Source organism: Megalobrama amblycephala, linkage group LG13 (assembly GCF_018812025.1).
Source record: "Megalobrama amblycephala isolate DHTTF-2021 linkage group LG13, ASM1881202v1, whole genome shotgun sequence".
In the NCBI taxonomy this organism is placed as follows: Eukaryota; Metazoa; Chordata; class Actinopteri; order Cypriniformes; family Xenocyprididae; genus Megalobrama; species Megalobrama amblycephala.
The window spans coordinates 7,529,326-7,550,623 of record NC_063056.1 but is presented as its reverse complement, the minus strand read 5'-3'; the positions used below and the strand labels follow the sequence as shown (position 1 = coordinate 7,550,623).

Below are 21,298 nucleotides of genomic sequence, written 5' to 3'. Positions count from 1 at the left end.
ATGTCAGAGGCAATGGATGCAGAGTCTGCCTAGTGAAAAAACCCTACCAAAATGCATTTAAAATAGGCCTACATTCATTTCACACTAAATAAAAACCCATCAATATATAGTAGTCAGCATGTGAAGTAGATCAAAAAAAGTTAGTAAGGTTTTAGGATAACTTTGATGAAGGGTTTTGATCCGCTTCAAATGTTGACTATTTACAGACACACTGACATAAATATTTCAATTAAACTTTATTTGCAGTTCTTCTTTATTGCACAATGCATATTTCTAAATTTTACAATGTGTTTAATATCACTATTAGTAAGGATTGTATGATCACTGTATAATTTGAATGCAAGATGTATATACTTATATTAAAGTATACTTGCAATAGTTCCACTTTAGCACAATCAAATATACTTAATATATCTTTAGTTGGACCTCAACACAAAAATACTTGTTCCAGTTTAGCAGACTTTAAGTATAGCAATTTAGTATACTAAAATTACAATTGCAGGGTATTTATATTAAGTACAAGCAAAAGTAAATACAATTGTAGTACACTTAGCATAAAATAACTGCATTTCAAATAGATTTTAGTATATTTATTTTTCACTAGGGTCTACATGCTATTTAAGGACATCTAGCCATTTTCTCTCTCCTCTCCAGCTGTTAACATTGAATTAAAGTGTTCAATTCTATAACTGATATAGCTTTCAGCTGACAGATTTCTGTGATGAAACATCAATATCCAGCATGGACAGATCAGTTCCTACTGTTTTACAACACATCGCATCCACCTGTGCTCTCATGATCAACTCTTCATTAGTTAAACTTACTATAACTGTTTCGTTGTTAGCAGAAATATTATCAGATATTTAAAAGGTTTTATAAAACTGTTATTTAACACACTATAAATATACTGTGAGCTGTTTCTTTCATGCTTTACCGGCGGGTTTCCTTCTGTGCTGCACTGAGAATCGACACTTGATCGTTGACGAGAAATTAATAAATTTGATGATGAAGACTATTCATTTTTACTTATAAAAGTCCCTACATATGTGCAATTATTTACATTGTTCTGACAAAAATGTAGATGTAGATGACCTGTGTATCTTAGACTTTGACAAACAAGGAGGTGTTTTATGTCAGGAAAAGGATGTGATCTTTGCAGACTATATATATTGGAAGTTGTACAATACCTCGGGTGAAGACTTTGCTCGCTTTTATGCTTTTGTATTTTTATTCTGTATCTTGTTATTAAACCAAAGCCATTGTATTTGGTGATTCGTAAACCTCTCTAAACAAGTCTCAGAGTGAAATTACTTATACATAGAACTATTATCGATATCTGTAATTTATTTACTTCATCGAGCCTCAAGAGCATCAGATCCTGACTGAGCTGGTGTGGACTCCACCTTGACAACGCTCTCAATCTTTTGATGCAGTCAAGGATTGTAGAGACGTGTATTTGATTAATTGGAGGATGAGGGGGATAACAAATACAACAACACGGTAAAAATGACATCTTTCTCTTTTCTGGCTGCCGTTATCAATCGCTATCTATATTTTTTCCCTCTTTTTGAAAGTTGTGAAAACAGTATTATGGAGTTTTTCTTTTGCTATTTGCACAAATGGAAACACATATATATTTAATCAAGTCTCTCATTCACTGCTATAAAAGTTTACCCAACTAATGATGTTAAAGTGTTTGCACACTCAGCAGGGATGAATTAGAAACTGTTCCATATTCATGACTGTGGGCGGGGCTATGACATCACTGCAGCTGAGAGTAAGAATTCAGTGAAGGTGAAACTAAATAAAACAGATGAACTGGAAACTTCTTTAAACTTTATTCAGACACACAGAAACTAGTGATCACAGCTGATATTCACTCAAAGGTAAGTGATGGAAATGTAAGAGCTTGTTCGGCAGTTTTAAACTCTAGAATATTGTTAATGAGTATGTCATTCTGGCTGTAAAGTTTGATATCATTTGTCATGTCACACAACTAAAAGACTTCAGAAACAGAAAGTACTTTAACTGCCTTTTATCCTGTGTTGTCTTTCATATACAGAAAAAAACCCTCGCTGTATGATCAGTTTTATATAAAGTCAGGTGTCTCCAGAAGAGATACTATTTTCAGTATTATTTTTCCAACAGGACAGAAATCAAATCTAGTACTTTTGATTCGATATAATCAGTGGTTACTAGTTTAACTTATAGTACATTATAATTAGCAGACTCACTATTATTTCAACTCCAAACATAAAATGATCTTATTTTGTTGTCTTGATGGGTGTTTGTATGACATAAAATATAAGGATATGAACATGAATTTTTCTTGTCAGGTTTTTGAAGAGGAAATGCACAAGTAATTCAAGACTGAATAAGAATTTAGCTGCTGAAGTGCCGTCATACCTGTGGTTGTGTTGCCTAGAGCAACTGTTAGTTGTTGCAGTAAAATTCCGAAACATTCCGAAACTAAGATGACTCATTGTTCCAGAGACATATTAAAGATCTGTTCAAAATAAACTAATCATTCATGATCGATCCATCACTTTAACAACTAACAACCTATGCTACGCAAGTACATTTATGACGGCACTTCAGCAGTTAAATTCTTATTCTATCTTGTAAACTGGGGCCGGTTGCATAAACCACAAAGCTAAGCATAAGCTAATTAAGAAAGCAGGTTCGGTTGTGGGGTGTGTGTTTCCCACTATAGATGGCATAGCTCAGGTTAGAATGACTGACAAACTGATTAACATGATGAATCATGAATGCCATCCTCTTTATGATTTAGTTCATGCTGGCGAGAGTTCTTTTAGTTCAAGATTAATTCAACCTAGGTGTTATAAGGAACGTTACAGAAGGTCCTTTTTACCAACAGCCATTAGATTTTACAACCAGTGCTATACAAGATAATTGTTAGAAATCTGATTGTGTATTGATGTGGAATGTGTACTTTATGTGCTGTGGTATGTGAATTTCCCTTCGGGGATTAATAAAGTTAATCTAATCTAATCTAAAGACTAGTCTTAAATGTTAAGACACTAATGTTTTTCTTGAAGAGTGGTCCTAATTTTTTTAAGTCTTTTACAGAAAAAGGTAGATTGGAGTAATTTGAATTGGAAAAATAACATTGGTTAACTGCAAGTTGGTCAAACTAGTTCTTAAGACACAGTCTTAATATAGTGACTAAGTTTGAGCAACTGGCCCCTGTGTGCATTTCCTCTTCAAAAATCTGAAATTCAAGGAAATTCATGTTCATATCCATGCTCATGTTTTCTGTCATACAAACACCCACAAAGCCAACAAAATAAGATTATTTTATGTTTGGAGTCAAAGTAAAACAACATAACTGGAACTGAACTGGAAAGAGTCACACAGTCCCAAACACTTTTCTGAACTATTGCTGCATGAGCTGATGGATGTCAAAAACAGCAATACAGTGAAATATGTGTGATTTAAATGTCACTTGGAAAATAAATATTTTGTCAGAATATACCGCTACTTTTGATGGGCCATCAGTGGAGAAATATTTAAAATCTTTGAGTATTAGTATTATCAATTTTGTCTCTTGCTTCTCTTCATTGTTTTGTCAGTCATGGCGTCCTCCAGTGGTCCAGCACTAGATGGGACTCTAAATAAAAAACTCAGTCAAACTGGTATGTAAGTTTAAAATACAGTGTATGGATTTGATTGTCAGTTACTATCAAAGAAAATAATTTTTTCAAACAATATTCTGGGTTAAATTAAATTTAAGCATCGGTGATCTGCTGGTGATCACTGCAGGTAATTATTTTATCTTAAAATGCAAAGGATCATACTGTTTAAAAAATGACTATAACTTAAACTTGCCATGTTAGCATTAGACTGTTATAATAAAATTACTTACTAAATCACCCCCCCCCCCCCCCCAACATGTTTGTCCCATTGACTTCTATTGCATATTTCCTGTAAACACATTGTTTGTTTTGCATGTGTCAGGGAGTCAACTCAGTCACCACCTTCATCAATCACCACGTGTGTTCCTCGTCTGCTGACAACATGCCACTAATGCTGCCAATGAAGATAACCTCAATGATAATCTGAAATCATTCCCACGAAAAATTCATCATTATATTGTCATCTGTGTTCACAGGGTTGAAGTTTGTGCAGAAGTTTGCAGGTACAGTGTGACTGACACCATTTTCTTCAATACACTGACAATACTTTGTTAATCTGTATTATATACTGTACATATAAAAGTGTTTAATCTGAAGTTGACTGATAATGTCTGATCTCTCTCAGTGGATGTGACTCTGGATCCTGATACAGCGAATCCATATCTCATCCTGTCTGATGATGGAAAACAAGTCCGTCATGGAGACATTAAGCAGGATGTCCCAAAAAACCCAAAGAGATTAGAGGACAGATCTGTTCTGGCAAAGCAGGGATTCAGTTCAGGGAGATTTTACTATGAGGTGCAGGTGAAGGGAAAGACTGATTGGGGTATAGGAGTGGTCAGAGAATCCATTAACAGGAAGGGGGAGATTGCAGCGAGTCCTGAGAATGGAGTCTGGGTTCTGATGCTGGAGAATGAGAATGAATATATAGCTTATGATGATCCACCTGTCTCTTTATCTCTGAGAGTGAAACCTGAGAAGGTGGGAGTGTTTGTGAATTATGAGGAGGGTCTGGTCTCTTTTTATGACGTGGACTCCAGATCTCATATCTACTCTTTCACTGGTCAGACGTTCACTGAGAAACTCTATCCAGGGTTAGATCCATACCTTAATGATGAAGGTAAAAACTCAAAGCCACTGATCATCACACCTGTCAGTGTTCCTCCAAAATATAAAACATGAAATCTGCAAAGATTATCTATGCATGAGTTGTTTTAGAGGATTAGAATTTGCAAAACAAAAAGTAACTGCACAATAATTAGCCTACATGGATTTCATGGATAATTCAAAGTAGAATGAAGCTTTGAGTCTAGTTCATGTGTAAGTACATTATATTGAAAAAGACATACATTAGATAAAATGTGAACAAATTACACAAAAAGAAGACCATATTACCATTATCATTCATCTCAATGGTGTCACACCAACTCTGTCTGATTAAACCACAAGAACACACACAGCCTCAAGCTGCTTTTACGTCAAAGACAGGACAAATACGAGACAAACTTTAAGGATCCTCCAAAACCCAATTACATATATATATATATATATATATATATATATATATAGGCTATTACATATTTGTCACAGATACATTTAAATGACCAACAATAGAGATGCTATTTGACCTATGTGTACCTTCAGATAATTTGTTTTCAAATTTTTCTAATTTGACCCTTCTCGTGAACATAAGTGAACTAATCTAGCGTCATTTTTTCAAATTTTTAGGCCCCGTCCACACGGAGACGCGTTTCTGTGAAACCGCACAAATTTTTTATCGGATAGGCGTTTTAGAACTGGCGTTTTAGAACGGTGAAACCGCTATTTTTTGAAACCAGAGCTGCGTTCCAGTTCACTAACTCGCCCTCGCTAACTTCCCTCGGTCTCGTTGACTCGGATGTACGTCATTGCTTACGTTGCACGAGGGCCCACTTCTGGCGGAACCTTTGCAATGGGCTGAACTGGAACGTCCTGAGCCCTTGATCACTTGGAATCCGCAATTTATTATTCATTTTTTCCCCTTACAAATTTGTTTAATACAGCATTCTATATGTATATATGTGTGTTTTAAATGTTTAAAAAAAAAATTAATATATCATAGAATTGTTTGTGGTAGGGTAAATTAAACGCGATATGCGGTGACGTCATAATCGTATTGCATTGTGGGTTATGGAGCTGCCTGAAGTGTACATGTGAAGTAGACTCGCTCGGTTAAAATCGAGGGAGCGAGGGTCTGTCCATGTAAACTTCCCTCATCCACTTCACGAAGTGGAACGCACTTCAAAATGGCGGCAGCGATTCCCCCGAGTGGAAGTGTGTAGGGAAGTTCGCGAGTGCGTGTCTAAAACTGGAGTGGAACGCAGCCCGGGTCCCAGAGTGGATACATTTGAAAACGCCGTCTTTGCGTTATCGTGTGGACGGGGCATTCCGTATATTTTCTGAAACGATGATGTCATCACCCCACGTGTCGACCCTAGTCAGACGCGCTAACACCACAAAACAGCACCAACAACAGCAATAGCAGACTCTACATGCTTGTGTTCATGCTGCAGAAGCTACTGAGCCAAAATAAAGCGTTATTTCAACAACGCTGTACTGTTCGTTCAAACCGCCGCCGGCGGGAGGGTCAAAGTAAATGACTAGTTGTGGCAACCAATCGGAATCCTCTCAAGCGAGGACCTCTACATTCCGATTGGTTGCCGCCGAACTGCGTCATAGCTCATTACCATAAAGTTGACTTGATTTCAACTCTCCTCGACGCTCTCACCGTCCTAGACGCGCCGCGCCCGCCGGAGGCCCGGAGCTCGCCGCCGGCTCTCATTGAAAATGAATGACTTCCTGTCACTTTGACGCTCTCGCCGCGGGCGGTGTGAACACTGTGGCTGCGTTCTATATAGTATGAATATGGGTAGTATGTATGAATGGAATTCGGACGTACTACATCCGCCATGTTAATGTTGTTACGTGTCATGCCTCGTCACAACCGCGCGAAAATTTAAAGGGCCCGCTATTACTCCGCTTTCATCAGCAATGTTTTTATTAATGCTTACCGCTTTTATCAGTGTTTTAACGTCGATTCAATAAACAGCTCAAAGGAGGCGTCGGTCAGCTGCTCTCAGATCACGCTTTCTTCAACAGCTTGTTAAATATGTCAAAGTATAATCGCCTATTTAGCTAGCAAATTTTACCTCAGAATAAAAAGACATGTCTGTGAACATCACTACAGACAGGGGTGCCGCCAGGAATTTTGGGCCCCATGACAGAAAAATCTAATTGGGCCCCCTTGCGCAGCTGTTGCCCCATCTCTAGGACTAACTGTCCCATCAAAAGCTTTACATAATCTAATCAAAGGCTTGCAACTGTCTTACTTCTTGTAGTTCAATACTAGTACCAGGGCTGGACTGAGGCTGATTTTCATGCGTTAAGTAAATATAAGCTATTAAATCCTGTCATCATTTACTGCTCTCATGTTGTTCCAAACTGTATGACTTTCTCTCTTCTGTAAAACACAAAAGAAGATATTCTGAAGAAGTTGTCAACCAAACCATTTTGGTTAGCTACCCTGACTCAATTATTTTATTTTTTGTTATACAGAAAGAAAGTAATTCATGTTTGTAATGACATTAGGGTGAGTAAATTAAAATTTTGGGTTGAACTACTCCTTAAAACAATACATTTTTAAAGAGTTAACTAATTTATGTAAGACACTGATATCTATCTTTCATGATGCTCTCATTGAAATAACATTTTACTTCAATTAAAATTCATAAGAACTATTAAAAATGTCATAAAACATATTTAAAGAAATAAAATATAAAGCTTTGTCCTTATCCCATGGGATACAGGCTTTAGAACTGTTATTACTTTAATTGCCCTGATGAAATTTACTATGGTTCTGTAAGATCATGGTAGACAGAGCACAGGTAAAACCAGCTTCTTATTACTGTATATGGTTTCTAAAATAAATAAACTATAGATTGTGTAATAAAATATTGTAAGCATAGAAAATACGAAAACAGTCTTTATGAAAGAAAGTGATTTATATTCCTCAATATTAAACATAAGTAGGTCTAATAATAGCAGCATTTTTAATAAATGCATTTCTGCCAAAACACCATTATTCACTGTTGTAGCTGCAAGGTAAATTACTATAAAGGTGGTGGTTTTGGATTGACAAGCTTGTAGTTGTGTGTATTGGCGTTTTCCAATTTACCTCGTCATGTCTTTACATGGTCGCGGCTGTTTTCAGCCAGATTCACCACCGAACCTGTAATGTTCCCATATCACACGACTGTTTTAAACACAATTCTGAGACAAATCTGAAAGGATCAAGGCATCAAGCGACTTGCGCTGTTTATTACTTCATAGGGCGGCAGTGGTGAGCGGGTATATTTGCCTTTTGCAGTTTGTCATGCGCTCCAATTAAAAACAAAAAACAGCGCGGGAGGGGGAGGTCTCTCTCACTTTGGCCTGTCAGTTCAGAAGACAAACCAATGGGCCAGTCCTTCGCAAAAAAAAATAAATAAAAATAATAAAATAAAATAAAATAAATAACCTTTTATCGGCCCCAAAGTGCGTCGGCCCACCGGGAAAATGCCCGGTATGCCAGATTACCAGTCCAGCCCTGGTCTCTGTATTTCTTGCGCGCCGTGCATTGATTGACTGTCTGCGACTAACTAAACACCACTGTTGCCAACTATTTTCAAAGGAAAGTAGCTAAAGCCTGCCCAAAAAGTCGCTAAATGTCGCTAGATGACGTCATGGGTAAATTAGCATATTCGTGACGTCATCACGCCGGTTGCATTCTGCCTGCCTAATGTGTTTTCTCTCCTAATCCGTGCTCACATAGCCTACTGTATTTTAAAACAATATAATATAATATAGCCGAATGTCAAATAAAGCTGTTCTCATATATATATATATATATATATATATATATATATATAAATATATATATGCCTATATAATTTTTTATTTTTTTGACCGGCAACAAAACGCGTATGATATAATGAATGACATTTTTATACATTTGTAAATTACATGAATTCAGAGAGTTCGGAAACTGGATGAACTAAAGCTCTGTGATAGTGAGTAAAATAAAGTGATAATAAGCACACGAGAAAAATGGAAATTAAAACCATCAAACTAAATTCTTTAAATATAAAACAAAGGAGAATCAGAAATAGTGTTTGGTCCGTGGCAACACTGTATGCTCGTATGTACTCGCTCATTCACGTCTGTCAGATGCCGTGCACTCAACGGTGCTGCTGCTCCTCTCAGCCACTCAATGACGGCAGCGGGAAAGCAAGACCTCGCGCTCACAGGACAGTGCTGGTGACATTTGAAAAGTTACTGAGGTTTGTCCAAAAAGTCGCTAGATTTTCGCTAGGCGCTTTTTTGAAAAATTGTCGCTAAAGGGGTCTGAAAAGTCGCTAAATCTAGCGACAAAGTCGCTAAGTTGGCAACACTGCTAAACACCGTCACTGATGTGTGCGCTAAGGCAGGACCAAACCATTTCATGCTGATACAGGGGGGTGGTCGGTCAATATGGATGTTTTATTTTTTGGTCAATGGTGATATTTAACTTTTATTGCCAAAATAAGTAAAATCAAAGACATCATTAATTTTATTATTATTTGAAATATACTCAAATGATGATGGTTTATATAGTGTATAATATAATAAAAAATTTAAATTAGTTTTTACCTATTTGTTGGGGCCCCTGTCAGTCAGGGGCCCTTGGAATTGTCCTAACTTTTCCCCCCTATAGACCTTATTTACCAGAGAAACAAGCGCGCCGCCATCTTTATAAAATTGTCTTTGAACTTCCGTTTTGCGGTAGCGCTGTACATTTCTATGGCATCGCTGTCAAAGAATAATTAGTTGGTTAAGTGGATTTACTTGTTGTAGAGTTAATGAAAGTTATCATGAGCATTGTTATGTTTAAAGCAGATGTCTTAACAAATGTCAGTAGATCGGGAAGATTTTAAAACGAGCAGTTCATTCATAAATGTAATATCGCTGTGGAAATACAAACCGGAAGTCAAAAGACAACGAGCGCAACGCTGAAAAGGGGCGGGGCTACATAAGGTCTATACGGCGCCCATGACTACAGAGGCTGATTTGGAGCAACGAAATTAAGTAATTTATATGCATTCATTCATAATAAAAATACACGAGAAACAAAAGACATGAATCAAACAAACTTGAATACATATATTTAAATAATGTGTAGATAGAGAGAGGGAGAGAAAAATACACAACATAGCCTGAATATTATATACAATATATACATAAATACAATGATAATACTATATACATATTCTTAAAACAACTTTTTACAAACTGAGTCCTATAACTACTGCCTCCTGAATGTTGCTTTCCATTAAGTTTTTTAGTCTCATTAAACTGCTTAACAACGAACGTCTTAGTTAAATAAAACAGTGTTAACAAGCTGATGTAACGTTATCTCGACCTGTTCGTTAGCTTGATGTGCTGTCAATAATAATGATTAAACATTAAACATTTTTACAGCGGACTCTCAAAATCTTCTCATGGATTTACATTGTTTAAACTTTAAATAAGTCAGCCGTTTACTTACATTATGTTAAACAAGTGCAATTTAACCACAAAAACACAGTTTTTCCCTGAGGTACTGAAGGACTTGAAAACAGCTGCATATCGCCGCTTTCAGACATTTTCGAATATGAAGGATCCTCTCCTATGGCATCACGGGATAGCGCAGCATCCATCATATGCCTACTACAGAATTCGGGCGGAAGCAGTAGGTCATTTGTCCATTATGTCTCTCTCTCTCTCTCTCTCCTCTCCAGCTGTTAACTTGAAATTACTGCAAATGCTGCAATTCTTGGTTCATATTGGAATAACTGCAGCATCTGAATAAAGACAAGTGTTCAGTTCTGTAACTGACATTACTTGTACACTAAATTTCTTGTAAATAAATATGTAAATGGAGAATGATTTAAGTTCATGTACATCTACACACATAAATATTACAACAGACAGACAGATATGAAAAAAAACATGAAGGATCTTTATTGTTGACTTACATCAGTTGTGAATAAAAATACTGAATTATTATTTAGTGTAGATGATCATTAAATCTAGTAAATATTCTTCAAGAGAAGTGAGAGCATTAGAAAGCTTCACATTGAAAGAGTTTTTCACTTTGGTTTGAGCACAATATCGGTGAATCCATGAACCTGAGTGAGCTGAAGGCAGTCCATCGATGCCAGGAGCTTCTGAGAGCCGGAGACGGTGGGAACAAACTTCTCCATCAGTGTAACCGTCGCAAGCTTCTCCACATCACTGACAGACAGAAACACAATATCAACTCTCTGGAAGATTTTCACTCTTTAAATATCATATTTAATGTAGTACAATTTATGTTTTTAAACAAATCTAAAGTGCATGAACACGTCACAGCTGAAATAAACGGCTGTTAAACACTGAAAGTCTTACCCATATGTGATTTTTCTGACGCTCTGCATTCCCAATCCCTCTATCCGGAACAAAACGTTCCTCAACACTTGTGACAGCGGGTTCTGGAACGTGGTTTTTCTCCATCAACTTTACCTCCAACTGAGTTAGAAGTTTGAATTGTGAGAATCGAATCAACTAGTCAAATTATGAAAGCAGAACGAAATAAAATACTGTAAAGATAAACACAAACAGTAATTAAGGTATAGAATGAAATAAATCATTATCCTGTACTAACCTCTCCGTTCAGCTTGTGGTTTCTCTCCATCAACTTTACCTCCAGTGACGCCTTCTCTCTCTCTTCATATCTGTGATTAAACCATTAATATCCAGCATGGACTGACATATTGTCTCCTTCATTTAAAACGTTTAATTTTTAGACATGATATTCATAGCCTACTATGAAATTTCTTCTGAATCTGTGAGCAAATGTGAACTTTCAACAAGTGGGCTGCTGCTGCTTCGTTTCGTTAACAGAACTTAGACTACAAAATAGTGCATTAGCGCCTCCTGCTGGGAGTATGGACCAGAAAACACAACACCCTTCATATCGTTTTCTGCTCCTTATCTGAACCATAGGATCTGAACTAGAGCCCTGCGCGGGACTGATTTCCTTAACCCGCACCCGCCCGCTCCCGCTGAATGTCTGACCAGGACCGCCCGCTCCCGCAACCCGCGTGTTCCACTCCCGCCCGCGCCCGCAATGTTTGTGTCCAAACCCGCCCGCTCCCGCGGACTTTCTCTCAGAGCTTGTGAAAATAGGCATAAACAAATACTCTCAGACCAAATTCGTTCAAGTTAACATCCAGAATAACAGACTTTAAACATGATTGCGTTTATAAGAAAGTAGCCGCAAAAACAAAGCACCACATGTGATAAAAACATTGGGTATTTTTCTTTATTAGCATTATAAAACATTAACCGTTAAAACAAAACCACAACTAGCGGCACCTCAGTTTTTGAACGCAGACTACTGCATACACACTCACCTAACGATTAACTAAACAAGCAGTTTAAATAACAGTTTAAGTAAATAAGCCAAAGCACAAAACGAAATAACTTTAACTTATTAAATATACACCTGTACATAGAACTTACAAAGCAGACTAGATGTAGCCTACTTTAAACAAATTAAATATAAAACGAAATAAATAAAATAAATAGAATGCCTTAACAGGCTATTGCAAAAAAGAAAATAAATAATACTAATAAATAAATAAAAATAACGTAGCCTACTTAAACTAATGATCACTGGGCCTTGCATTAGGCTACTTACTCCAGGAAAAGTATATTGCTGACTGACTGCGGTCGCAGACTTGTGCGTCTTTCTTCCATGATCCGTCCACACACACTGAATGCCCTCTCTGACGGTGCACTAGATCATGCGAGAATGCTCAAAATAAAACGCGCGAATTTTAAGAATTGTTTCCAAGTGTCTGACTTGTCTTGCTTTGCTTTTGTCATTAAAGAGCCGCTTTAATTTTCCTCTCAACTTCATTTGTTGACCGTTTCTATTACTCGCCAAATTCCACCATTCCCCGCGGGTCTCCCGCAAAGTTTTCTGACCGCCCACTCCCACCCGCAGCAAAGGTAAAACCGCCCGCTCCCGCGAGATTTGCGTTGGGTCCCGCGGGAGCCCAAACCCAATGCAGCCCTCTCTGAACCTCACACAGCGTCCAGACTCAGAGCAAACAAATAGTACTCCACACTATATCGTAAGCATATTTGAAAAATGGACTTCTTCTGTGCTGCACTGAGAATAAACATTGTTGACGAGAATTTCATAAATGTATTTACATTGTTCTGACAAAAAAATGCAATAAAGCAATACTCACATATTTTAGTTTGATAAATCGGCAGAATCTCCTCAGACGGACCGCCAAAATAACCGTTGAAATTTAAATGTCTGAGATTCGCGCTTCAGGATCGTGACGTGTGCGCTCGTCGTACAGTGGGCATTAAGGAACTAAACAAAACTACACATATAGTCTGTCTATATATTTATTACGCTGTTACGCACTCAGCAGAGATGAATTAGGAACTGATTCATATTTTTGATTATGGGCGGAGCTATATGACATCGCTGCACGTGTGTAAAGACTTCAGAGAAAGTGAAACTTAACAGGTGAACTGGAAGCTTCTTAAAAACAACATTTCTCTTCAGAAACTCTGAAATTAACGATCAAATCTGATATTCACTCAAAGGTAAGTGATGGAATTATAAGTTCACTAGTTTAATAGCATGAAGAAGTAGGCCTATGTTGGTAAAATTATAGTTTGTGTTCATGTCACATATCAGAAACAGAAGTAGCTACTTGAACTGCAGACAGAATAAACAAAGTTCAGTGAAAAGTCCATTAAACAGAACTGCCATCTTGTGTTTACAGATATTTATTAAGTGGGTTATTTGTTTGAAAAATTACACTTCCACTCATTTTATTTGTTGTCTTTTATAAAATATATTTTCATGATGGTATTAAAATGTTGTAAAAACCTCTTAAATTTGCTGTACTGTGGCTCCCAGAGACATATGAAGAGTTTGGTTCCAAAACACGATAAACTCCATTTTCAAAAAAAAAAAAAGAAAAAAAGAAAAAAAAAAACGTTTCTGCCAAAATCAGTATTGGATCTGGTCGGTATTGAAAAGTACTTGATTAATTTTGCGCAAAATGCGAAATCCATCGTGTTATTCTGTCATGTTTTCTCCCTTTCTTTCCAAAACGTCTCCTTTTTCTGCAGAACGCGATATATCTGCTAAACCAATCACAGCGCTCCATTCCACCCACTTTAAACATTGAAGGCTTTTTTAAAAAGCCATTTTTAATACCAATGTACTCGGCAAATCTGTTTATTTAACCGTGCGGTGGCGCCAGATGCTCTTTAATCGGCAATGACAAATAATTTATAACATTACCAAGATGACCCGTTGAATTCATTTTGGGAGCAACGGCTGAATGTTTTTAGTAAAATGTCTGTATATAAGATAAATATTGGCAAAGTTCAGACGCTGTCATATATGTGAATCAACTTTGTTGTGTATTTTCAATTTGAAAATAACTTTTATATTGATTGATTAATTGCATTTTGAAAAAAAAAGTGTCATGGATTTATTGCATTTTGGGAAAAAAAAAAAAATACGTTTTTATAATAAACTTTTTTAAAATCAAAATGTAGATTTTTTAACGTATTTTAAACGTATTTTTAATGTTTTTATAACCAAAAGATGCTATGTGAAAGTTTGAAACAGAAAATAGTGGTTTTCATCTTGCCACTTTCTTGGTAAAGAAAACAACTTTTTAATCAAATTAATCAAAATGGAGTTATTGCGTTTTGGAACCAAACTCTAAATATTTAGTTTCTGTATTTAGTACCTTCAGTTGTTTTTCTACCACTCAATAGTACCCTACTGCAGTGCCACAGAGCTGAAAGTACAGACCAGCAATCAGACCAGAAGTTAGTGGTGGAGCTTATAGGCTCGGTGTGGTTAGGGTTAGTGTTGGAGGCGGGTCTGACATTCTTTGACTTTGATATAAACAGTGGTACATGAATAATCATTGTTAAATATAATAGTATTTAACAAGCAACATCCATAGCCTAATTTATTCAGTGCATTTAATTATGAAAGTTGCTCTCTTCAGCAATGTAGATGATATATTATTAGGGGTGTGACGAGACGGGTATCTCACGAGACGAGACGAGACTCGAGATTGAGTTCACGAGACGAGACGAGACAAGATTTTTACAAACTATTTTTAAGAAATCCTCAATGGCGAAATACATGACTAGAAAAAATATTCTGCAGGTGTATTTGAAATGTTTTAACTAATCATCTTATAATGAATGTCATTCAGTTCTACTTTCTGAGTATGAATTATCATATGCAGTAAAAGACAACAATACTCAAACACTGTAGAAAGATTTGCCACAAACTCAACTGACTGACTTCTCTTCTGTATGATTTCAGTCTCTTCAGATCTTACTGTACATGATTTATGAGCTTCTACAACTTTTGACCTCCTAACTGAACTCCTTTCCACAAACTGATCATAGAAATAAAAACAGTATAAATAAAAATGGTAACACTTTACAATAAGGTCTCATTTATTAACATTAATGTATTAACCAACATCAACTAATAATGAGCAATATATTTGCTACAGTATTTATTAATCTTTGTTTATGTTAGTTAATAAAAATAGTCATTCATTGTTAGTTCATGATAGTTCACAGTGCATTAACTAATGTTAACAAATGAAACCTTATTGTTTGTGCTTAATAAGATTAAGAGAAAACTGTTATTCATTTTTATGGTAACACTTTACAAGTTGAAACCATAATCGCTCTCTCTCAATATTCAAAGTGCAAATAAGACCAAATTTTTCTTTGATACAGAGATAAGAGATGGTTACAACTACACTGCCCAGCCTAAAATAGCTTTCATATTGAGAGATATTTGCATTCATCAAGGAGCCGCTTTCAAAATGCGGGGTATTGAAATCGCGTTTGAATGCGCGCGCGCGTTTACTTTCACTTTAAGCGATCGCGCGTAACTCTGTAAATATGGAGCGGCGGCAACCGTTATCCAACTGAATTAAATGTTTTTTTATTTAAACACAAAGCAAAACGATAGTGGAGGCGTAATGTAAACGTAGCGGTGGCATATTCTTTCCTAATCATCCTAACACTCTGTCATGGCAACAACATCACAAGACTACTTTTCGCCTCGACGAGAAATCTCGTCACACCCCTATATATTATCATTTTTTTTTCAGTCATGGCATCCTCCAGTGGTCCACTAAATGAGGAGCTCCAGTGCTCCATCTGTCTGGAAGTGTTCACTGATCCAGTCACCACTTCATGTGGACACAACTTTTGCAGATCCTGCCTGAGCACGAACACACAGACCTACTTCTGTCCGTTCTGTAAAGAAAGATTCAGCAGAAGACCTGATGTCAAGATTAATTCAACACTCAGAGAGGTTGCACAACACTTTAAGGAGAAGCTCAATCTAGGAGAATCTGAAGTGTTCTGTGACATCTGCAATAAAAGAAAGCAGAAAGCTGTGAAGTCCTGCCTGATGTGTCAAAGCTCTTACTGTGATGATCATCTGGAGCCTCATCTCAGAGTCCCACGTCTGAAGAAACACACACTGATCAACGCTGTGGAAAATCTGGAGGATTATATATGCCAGAAACACGAGAGACCTCTGGAGATGTTCTGCAGAGATGATCAGGTGTGTGTTTGTCTGTTCTGCACTGAAGGAGAACACAGGACTCACAACACTGTTCCTATAGAGGAGGAGAGTCGAGAGAAGAAGGTAAAGAGTTACAGACAAAACACTATAAACTCAATGTGAAATGCAGTTTTCTTTCCTGTGTCTTGACATGTTGAAGAACCTGACCCAAATCCAATGGTCTTTCATTTCTTCTGATAAAAGCTTTTTGTTACTCGCAAATCTGTCAGGATTAAAAAATTCAAAACTATAATTTTGAATTCGTATGATCTTTAAATGGTTTAAAAAGAAAAATTCAAATAAGACTGTCAGAGGATGGAAACATAAATTCAATGATAAATGTTTTTCTCTGTATGTAGAATCAGCTGGTTCAGAGACAGACTGACGTTCATCAGATGATCCAGGACAGAATGAGGAAGATTAAAGAGATCAAACACTCAGTAGAGCTGAGAAAGGTTTGTGCTCCGATCAATCAGAGTTCATTTCCTGACTCATGGTCCTTTTCAGTCCCCCTATCCCATTTCACTTTCTGTTTAACTATCCTACCAAAAAATCTATCTCAAAAAATGTTATGCATCATAATATTTCAACCTAATTAATAAAGGCATTGAATTAAATTGAGAGTTCTGCCATCATCACATTATTTTTCCCATAGTTCACAAATCTTGGTGTATTGCACTTGAGTGTATTTTGTGTTTCACTGAAAATTATGCATTTTAAGTGACATGCGGTTAATTTATGATGAGAGAATTTTCATTTTGGGTTGAACATGTAATATGTAATATATTAACAAATAGAACATCTTTTAACTGTTTTCATTCATCAGAGAAACACAGAGAAAGAGAAATCCTCCAGTGTTGAGCTCTTCACTGATCTGATCCGCTCCATTGAGAGATGTCAGTCTGAGCAGCTGAAGATGATGGAGGAACAGCAGAAAGAAGCAGAGAAACAGGCTGAAGATCTCATTAAAGAGCTGCAGCAGGAACTCACTGAGCTGAAGAAGAGAAACACTGAGCTGGAGCAGATCTCACACTCTGATGATCATCTCCACCTCATACAGGTCTGAACATCTGTCTCATCATGTACAATATTACAGTACAAACTCTCTGTTCTGTAAGATTCACACAACTGGCCCAACGATGGTGTCTGGTGCGGCTGAAGGTTTCCTGCATGTTCTGTCTTTTTGGTGTGCAAAGTAATTTAATTTCAATTAAACTTTTATCTGACTCAATTTTATCATGACCTCAGATTTAGGTTGGAATATCAGGATCAGGGAACACCTTGATGGAAAATAAATCACAGTGCTCATACTCTGTGCCCTCGAGGGCAAGAACAGAGTGATCTTCCCTCAGACATCCAGTACAGAACTCATGTGGGTCATCCACAGTGATGAACACGGCAGCATGCATCTCTTGATGGAATCTCTTGACTTGATAAACTTTTCTTTTTTTTTTTTGGAAAGGCTTCACTTCTTTGGATATTTTACACTATTAATCTGGAGTGTCTTGCCTCAATTGTGTTAGAAAGGTCCTGCATAAAAATATTGAATTAACTTCTTTAAAAATATAAAAATAACACACTTAACAGTCCTCTTGTCATGCTATTAAAAGTCCAAAGATGAAGATGAGTCAAGGGATTCCTAAAACAAGTCCACGAGACAGTGTGTCTAAGCACAAGCGTTACACAAACAATAACAGACAGTGAGACGAAACTCACAGGAACTTAAATCTACTGTAATGATGGGTCAACAACGTGAGGATCCATTTGCAGCGTCTTTATTAAGACAAGATAGCACAATGCAAACAGGGACAAGACAGTAACGTAATCAGGGACAGGCTTGGGTCGAGACAGGCGGCAATGAAACAAGGTCTTACAACAGGCAGGGATCGTGGCAGGCGGCAAGCAAACAGAGTCCAGGAAACAGGCAGAGATCAGGGTCGGCAAGCAAAGGTTCACAGAGGTAAGGCAGTCCAATCGTTAACAGGTTAACAGGTTAACAGGTTAACAGTCCACAAGAAAACGCTTAGAAATGATCACCAAGGCAAATCAAGACTTCGCGGTGCATGGATGTGTGTGTGAGTGTTTTATGGAGTGAGTGTGATGTGGTGCAGGTGTGTGCGCAATCAGTCCCAGGAATGAGGGCCCATGGGTAATGTAGTCCAGATGAGAGCAAGTCAATATTCCGGTGACGGCTCCCTCCGGCGGCTGGGATGAAGAGCCGCGGGAGCCGTATTCATGACATCTACACAGATAATGAACAGAATACAAGATGTTTCAAATTAATCAGTAACCATAGTAACAAACAAAAGAAAACAGGAAACAATGCTGAGCAAATTAAAGTTAATGAAAATGAAACTAAGACAAGATAACATAATAAGTGTGACATCTCTCTCTCCTGCTGTAGATGTGCTCATCCCTGTCCAGTCGTCCACACACCAAGAACTGGACTGAGATCCGGATTGACTCTGATGTGAATGTGAACTCTCTGAAAAGAGCTCTGACTCAACTGAAGAAAACTCTACATGGGAAACTAAATGAAAAACTCAGTCAAACTGGTATGTGAATATCAAATACAGTGAATAGATATTTTTGTTAGTAACTATGTAAGAAAATACATTTTCAAGGACTATTATGGAATAAAAGGGTAACACTTTATTTTATAGTGTCACTGTTACATGTAGTTAGTATGGTAATAACTATAAATGATGTATAATTACATGCTGCAACTAATCCAAACCAAACCCTAATCCTAACCCTACAGTAAGAACATGGAGTTTCTTAATATTACTCGGCACAAATGTTTAATGACAGTGTAACAAAGACACCTTAAAATAAAGTGTAACCAATAGAAACATTGGTGACCTGCTGCTGGTCATCACAATTATTTAATCTGTCTGCAAACATTCACAATGTTTCAAAAACATAACCACAATATAACTTAAACTTGCAATGTTAGCATTAAACTGGTATGATAAAATCACTTAATAAACCTAGTCTATGTGAAGTTAAATCCAAACTTTAACTTATGCCATAACCAGTTACTGCAGTATTACTTTAACTTACTTTAGAGACATATAAGCAACATGACATAACTATCCATGTACAAACAATAATACATAACCAGAAATCACTACATTATTATGATGCTGTTAATAGAGATAAACTCACTGTAAACCTGAAATTATTCCTATAATAATTCATCATTATATTATCATCAGTGTCTACAGAGTTGAAGTCTGCGCAGAAGTTTGCAGGTACAGTGACTGACACCATTTTCTTCAATACACTGACAATACTTTGTTTATAATCTATTATGTACTGTACGTCTGAAAATGAAGTTGATTGATAATGTCTGATCTCTCTCAGTGGATGTGACTCTGGATCCTGATACAGCTTATCCATATCTCATCCTGTCTGATGATGGAAAACAAGTCAGTGATGGAGACATTAAGCAGAACGTCCCAAAAACACCAAAGAGATTTGATATGGGTCCTTGTGTTCTGGCAAAGCAGGGATTCAGTTCAGGGAGATTTTACTATGAGGTGCAGGTGAAGGGAAAGACTGGTGGGGTTTAGGAGTGATTAAAGAATCCATTAACAGGAAGGGGGAGATCATAATGACTCCTGAGAATGGATACTGGACTGTGATTCTGAGGAATGAGAATCAATATAAAGCTGCTGATGATCCACCTGTCTCTTTATCTCTGAGAGTGAAACCTGAGAAGGTGGGAGTGTTTGTGGATTATGAGGAGGGTCTGGTCTCTTTTTATGACGTGGGCTCCAGATCTCATATCTACTCTTTCACTGGTCAGACTTTCACTGAGAATCTCTATCCATATTTTAGCCCAGGCTTTAATGATAAAGATAAAAACTCAAAGCCACTGATCATCACACCTGTCAACTGAAACAAACAAAAAACATCAAATCTGAACAGATTAAATATGGATGTGATGTTCTTAGAATATGTAAATAAAAACCAAAGAAGAATTTACACAATCAAGTAGATTTTACTTACAATTATAAAGAAAATTTAAATGCAAATTTTAGTGCAAAAAGAAATATATATTCAGGCCTTTAGAAAAAAATAGTCAGTGACAAAACATGAACTATAATGAAATATTTGTGAGTTATATGTACATGTAAATGGAAAATTTGTTACACATCTATATATTTCTTTTGTCTTTCATTAATACTTTGCTTTTCAAATTGAATATGAAATTGTTTCTACATGTTATTTTGTAAAGAAATCTCTGAAGCCATTTTCTCTCTCCTCTCCAGCTGTTAACACTAAATTACTTGTGAAATATTGTGATTTTTGGTTTATATTGTAATATCTGAATAAAGTCAAGAGTTCAATTCTATAACTGATATTGCTTGTAAACTAAATTGTTTGCTAATAAATATGTAAATACACATTTGAGAATGATTTGAGTTCATGAACATCTGCTCACAGAAACAACAGACAGAATATGAATAAAACAGGATCTTTATTGTTGACTTTCATCAGTTGTGAATGAAAATACTGAATTATTATTTAGTGCAGATGATCATTAAATCTAGTAAATATTCTTCAAGAGAAGTGAGAGCATTAGAAAGCTTCACAATGAAAGAGTTTTTCACTTTGGTTTGAGCACAATATCGGTGAATCCGTGAACCTGAGTGAGCTGACGGCAGTCCATCGATGCCAGGAGCTTCTGAGAGCCGGAGACGGTGGGAACAAACTTCATCAGCACCAGTCAGAGAGGAACCAGGAGTTCAGAGAACAGAACCAACACTGGATCAGATCTTGCCATGGATAATGATGATGGTGCAGATAGTGAATGTGTTGAACCTGAAGAGATGACAAACCGAGCTGTTGAAAGATCAGATCTGAATAATCCAGTTTAAATCAGGATCACCAGCTGCTCTCA

General features: G+C 36.9%; 1 protein-coding gene and 1 pseudogene across 2 annotated transcripts; both read left to right on the top strand.

The window, feature by feature from the left end:
- Positions 1–1,778: 1,778 nt before the first annotated feature.
- On the top strand, positions 1,779–5,581 carry LOC125243252 (zinc-binding protein A33-like). 2 transcript variants are annotated; one of them, XM_048152745.1, is made up of 4 exons: positions 1,779–1,886; positions 3,594–3,656; positions 4,133–4,159; positions 4,282–5,581. In XM_048152745.1, the coding sequence occupies exons 2-4, from the start codon at positions 3,596–3,598 to the stop codon at positions 4,836–4,838; spliced, it is 645 nt and encodes a 214-aa protein (XP_048008702.1). In that variant the 5' UTR covers positions 1,779–1,886; positions 3,594–3,595; the 3' UTR covers positions 4,839–5,581. The 2 variants fall into 2 exon arrangements, 1 of the variants encoding a protein (XP_048008702.1); XR_007179000.1 differs by having other exon boundaries at positions 1,791–1,886; positions 3,979–4,159; positions 4,282–4,400.
- Positions 5,582–13,239: 7,658 nt separating this feature from the next.
- Positions 13,240–20,789, top strand: LOC125243251 (annotated as a pseudogene).
- The last annotated feature ends 509 nt before the right edge of the window (positions 20,790–21,298 follow it).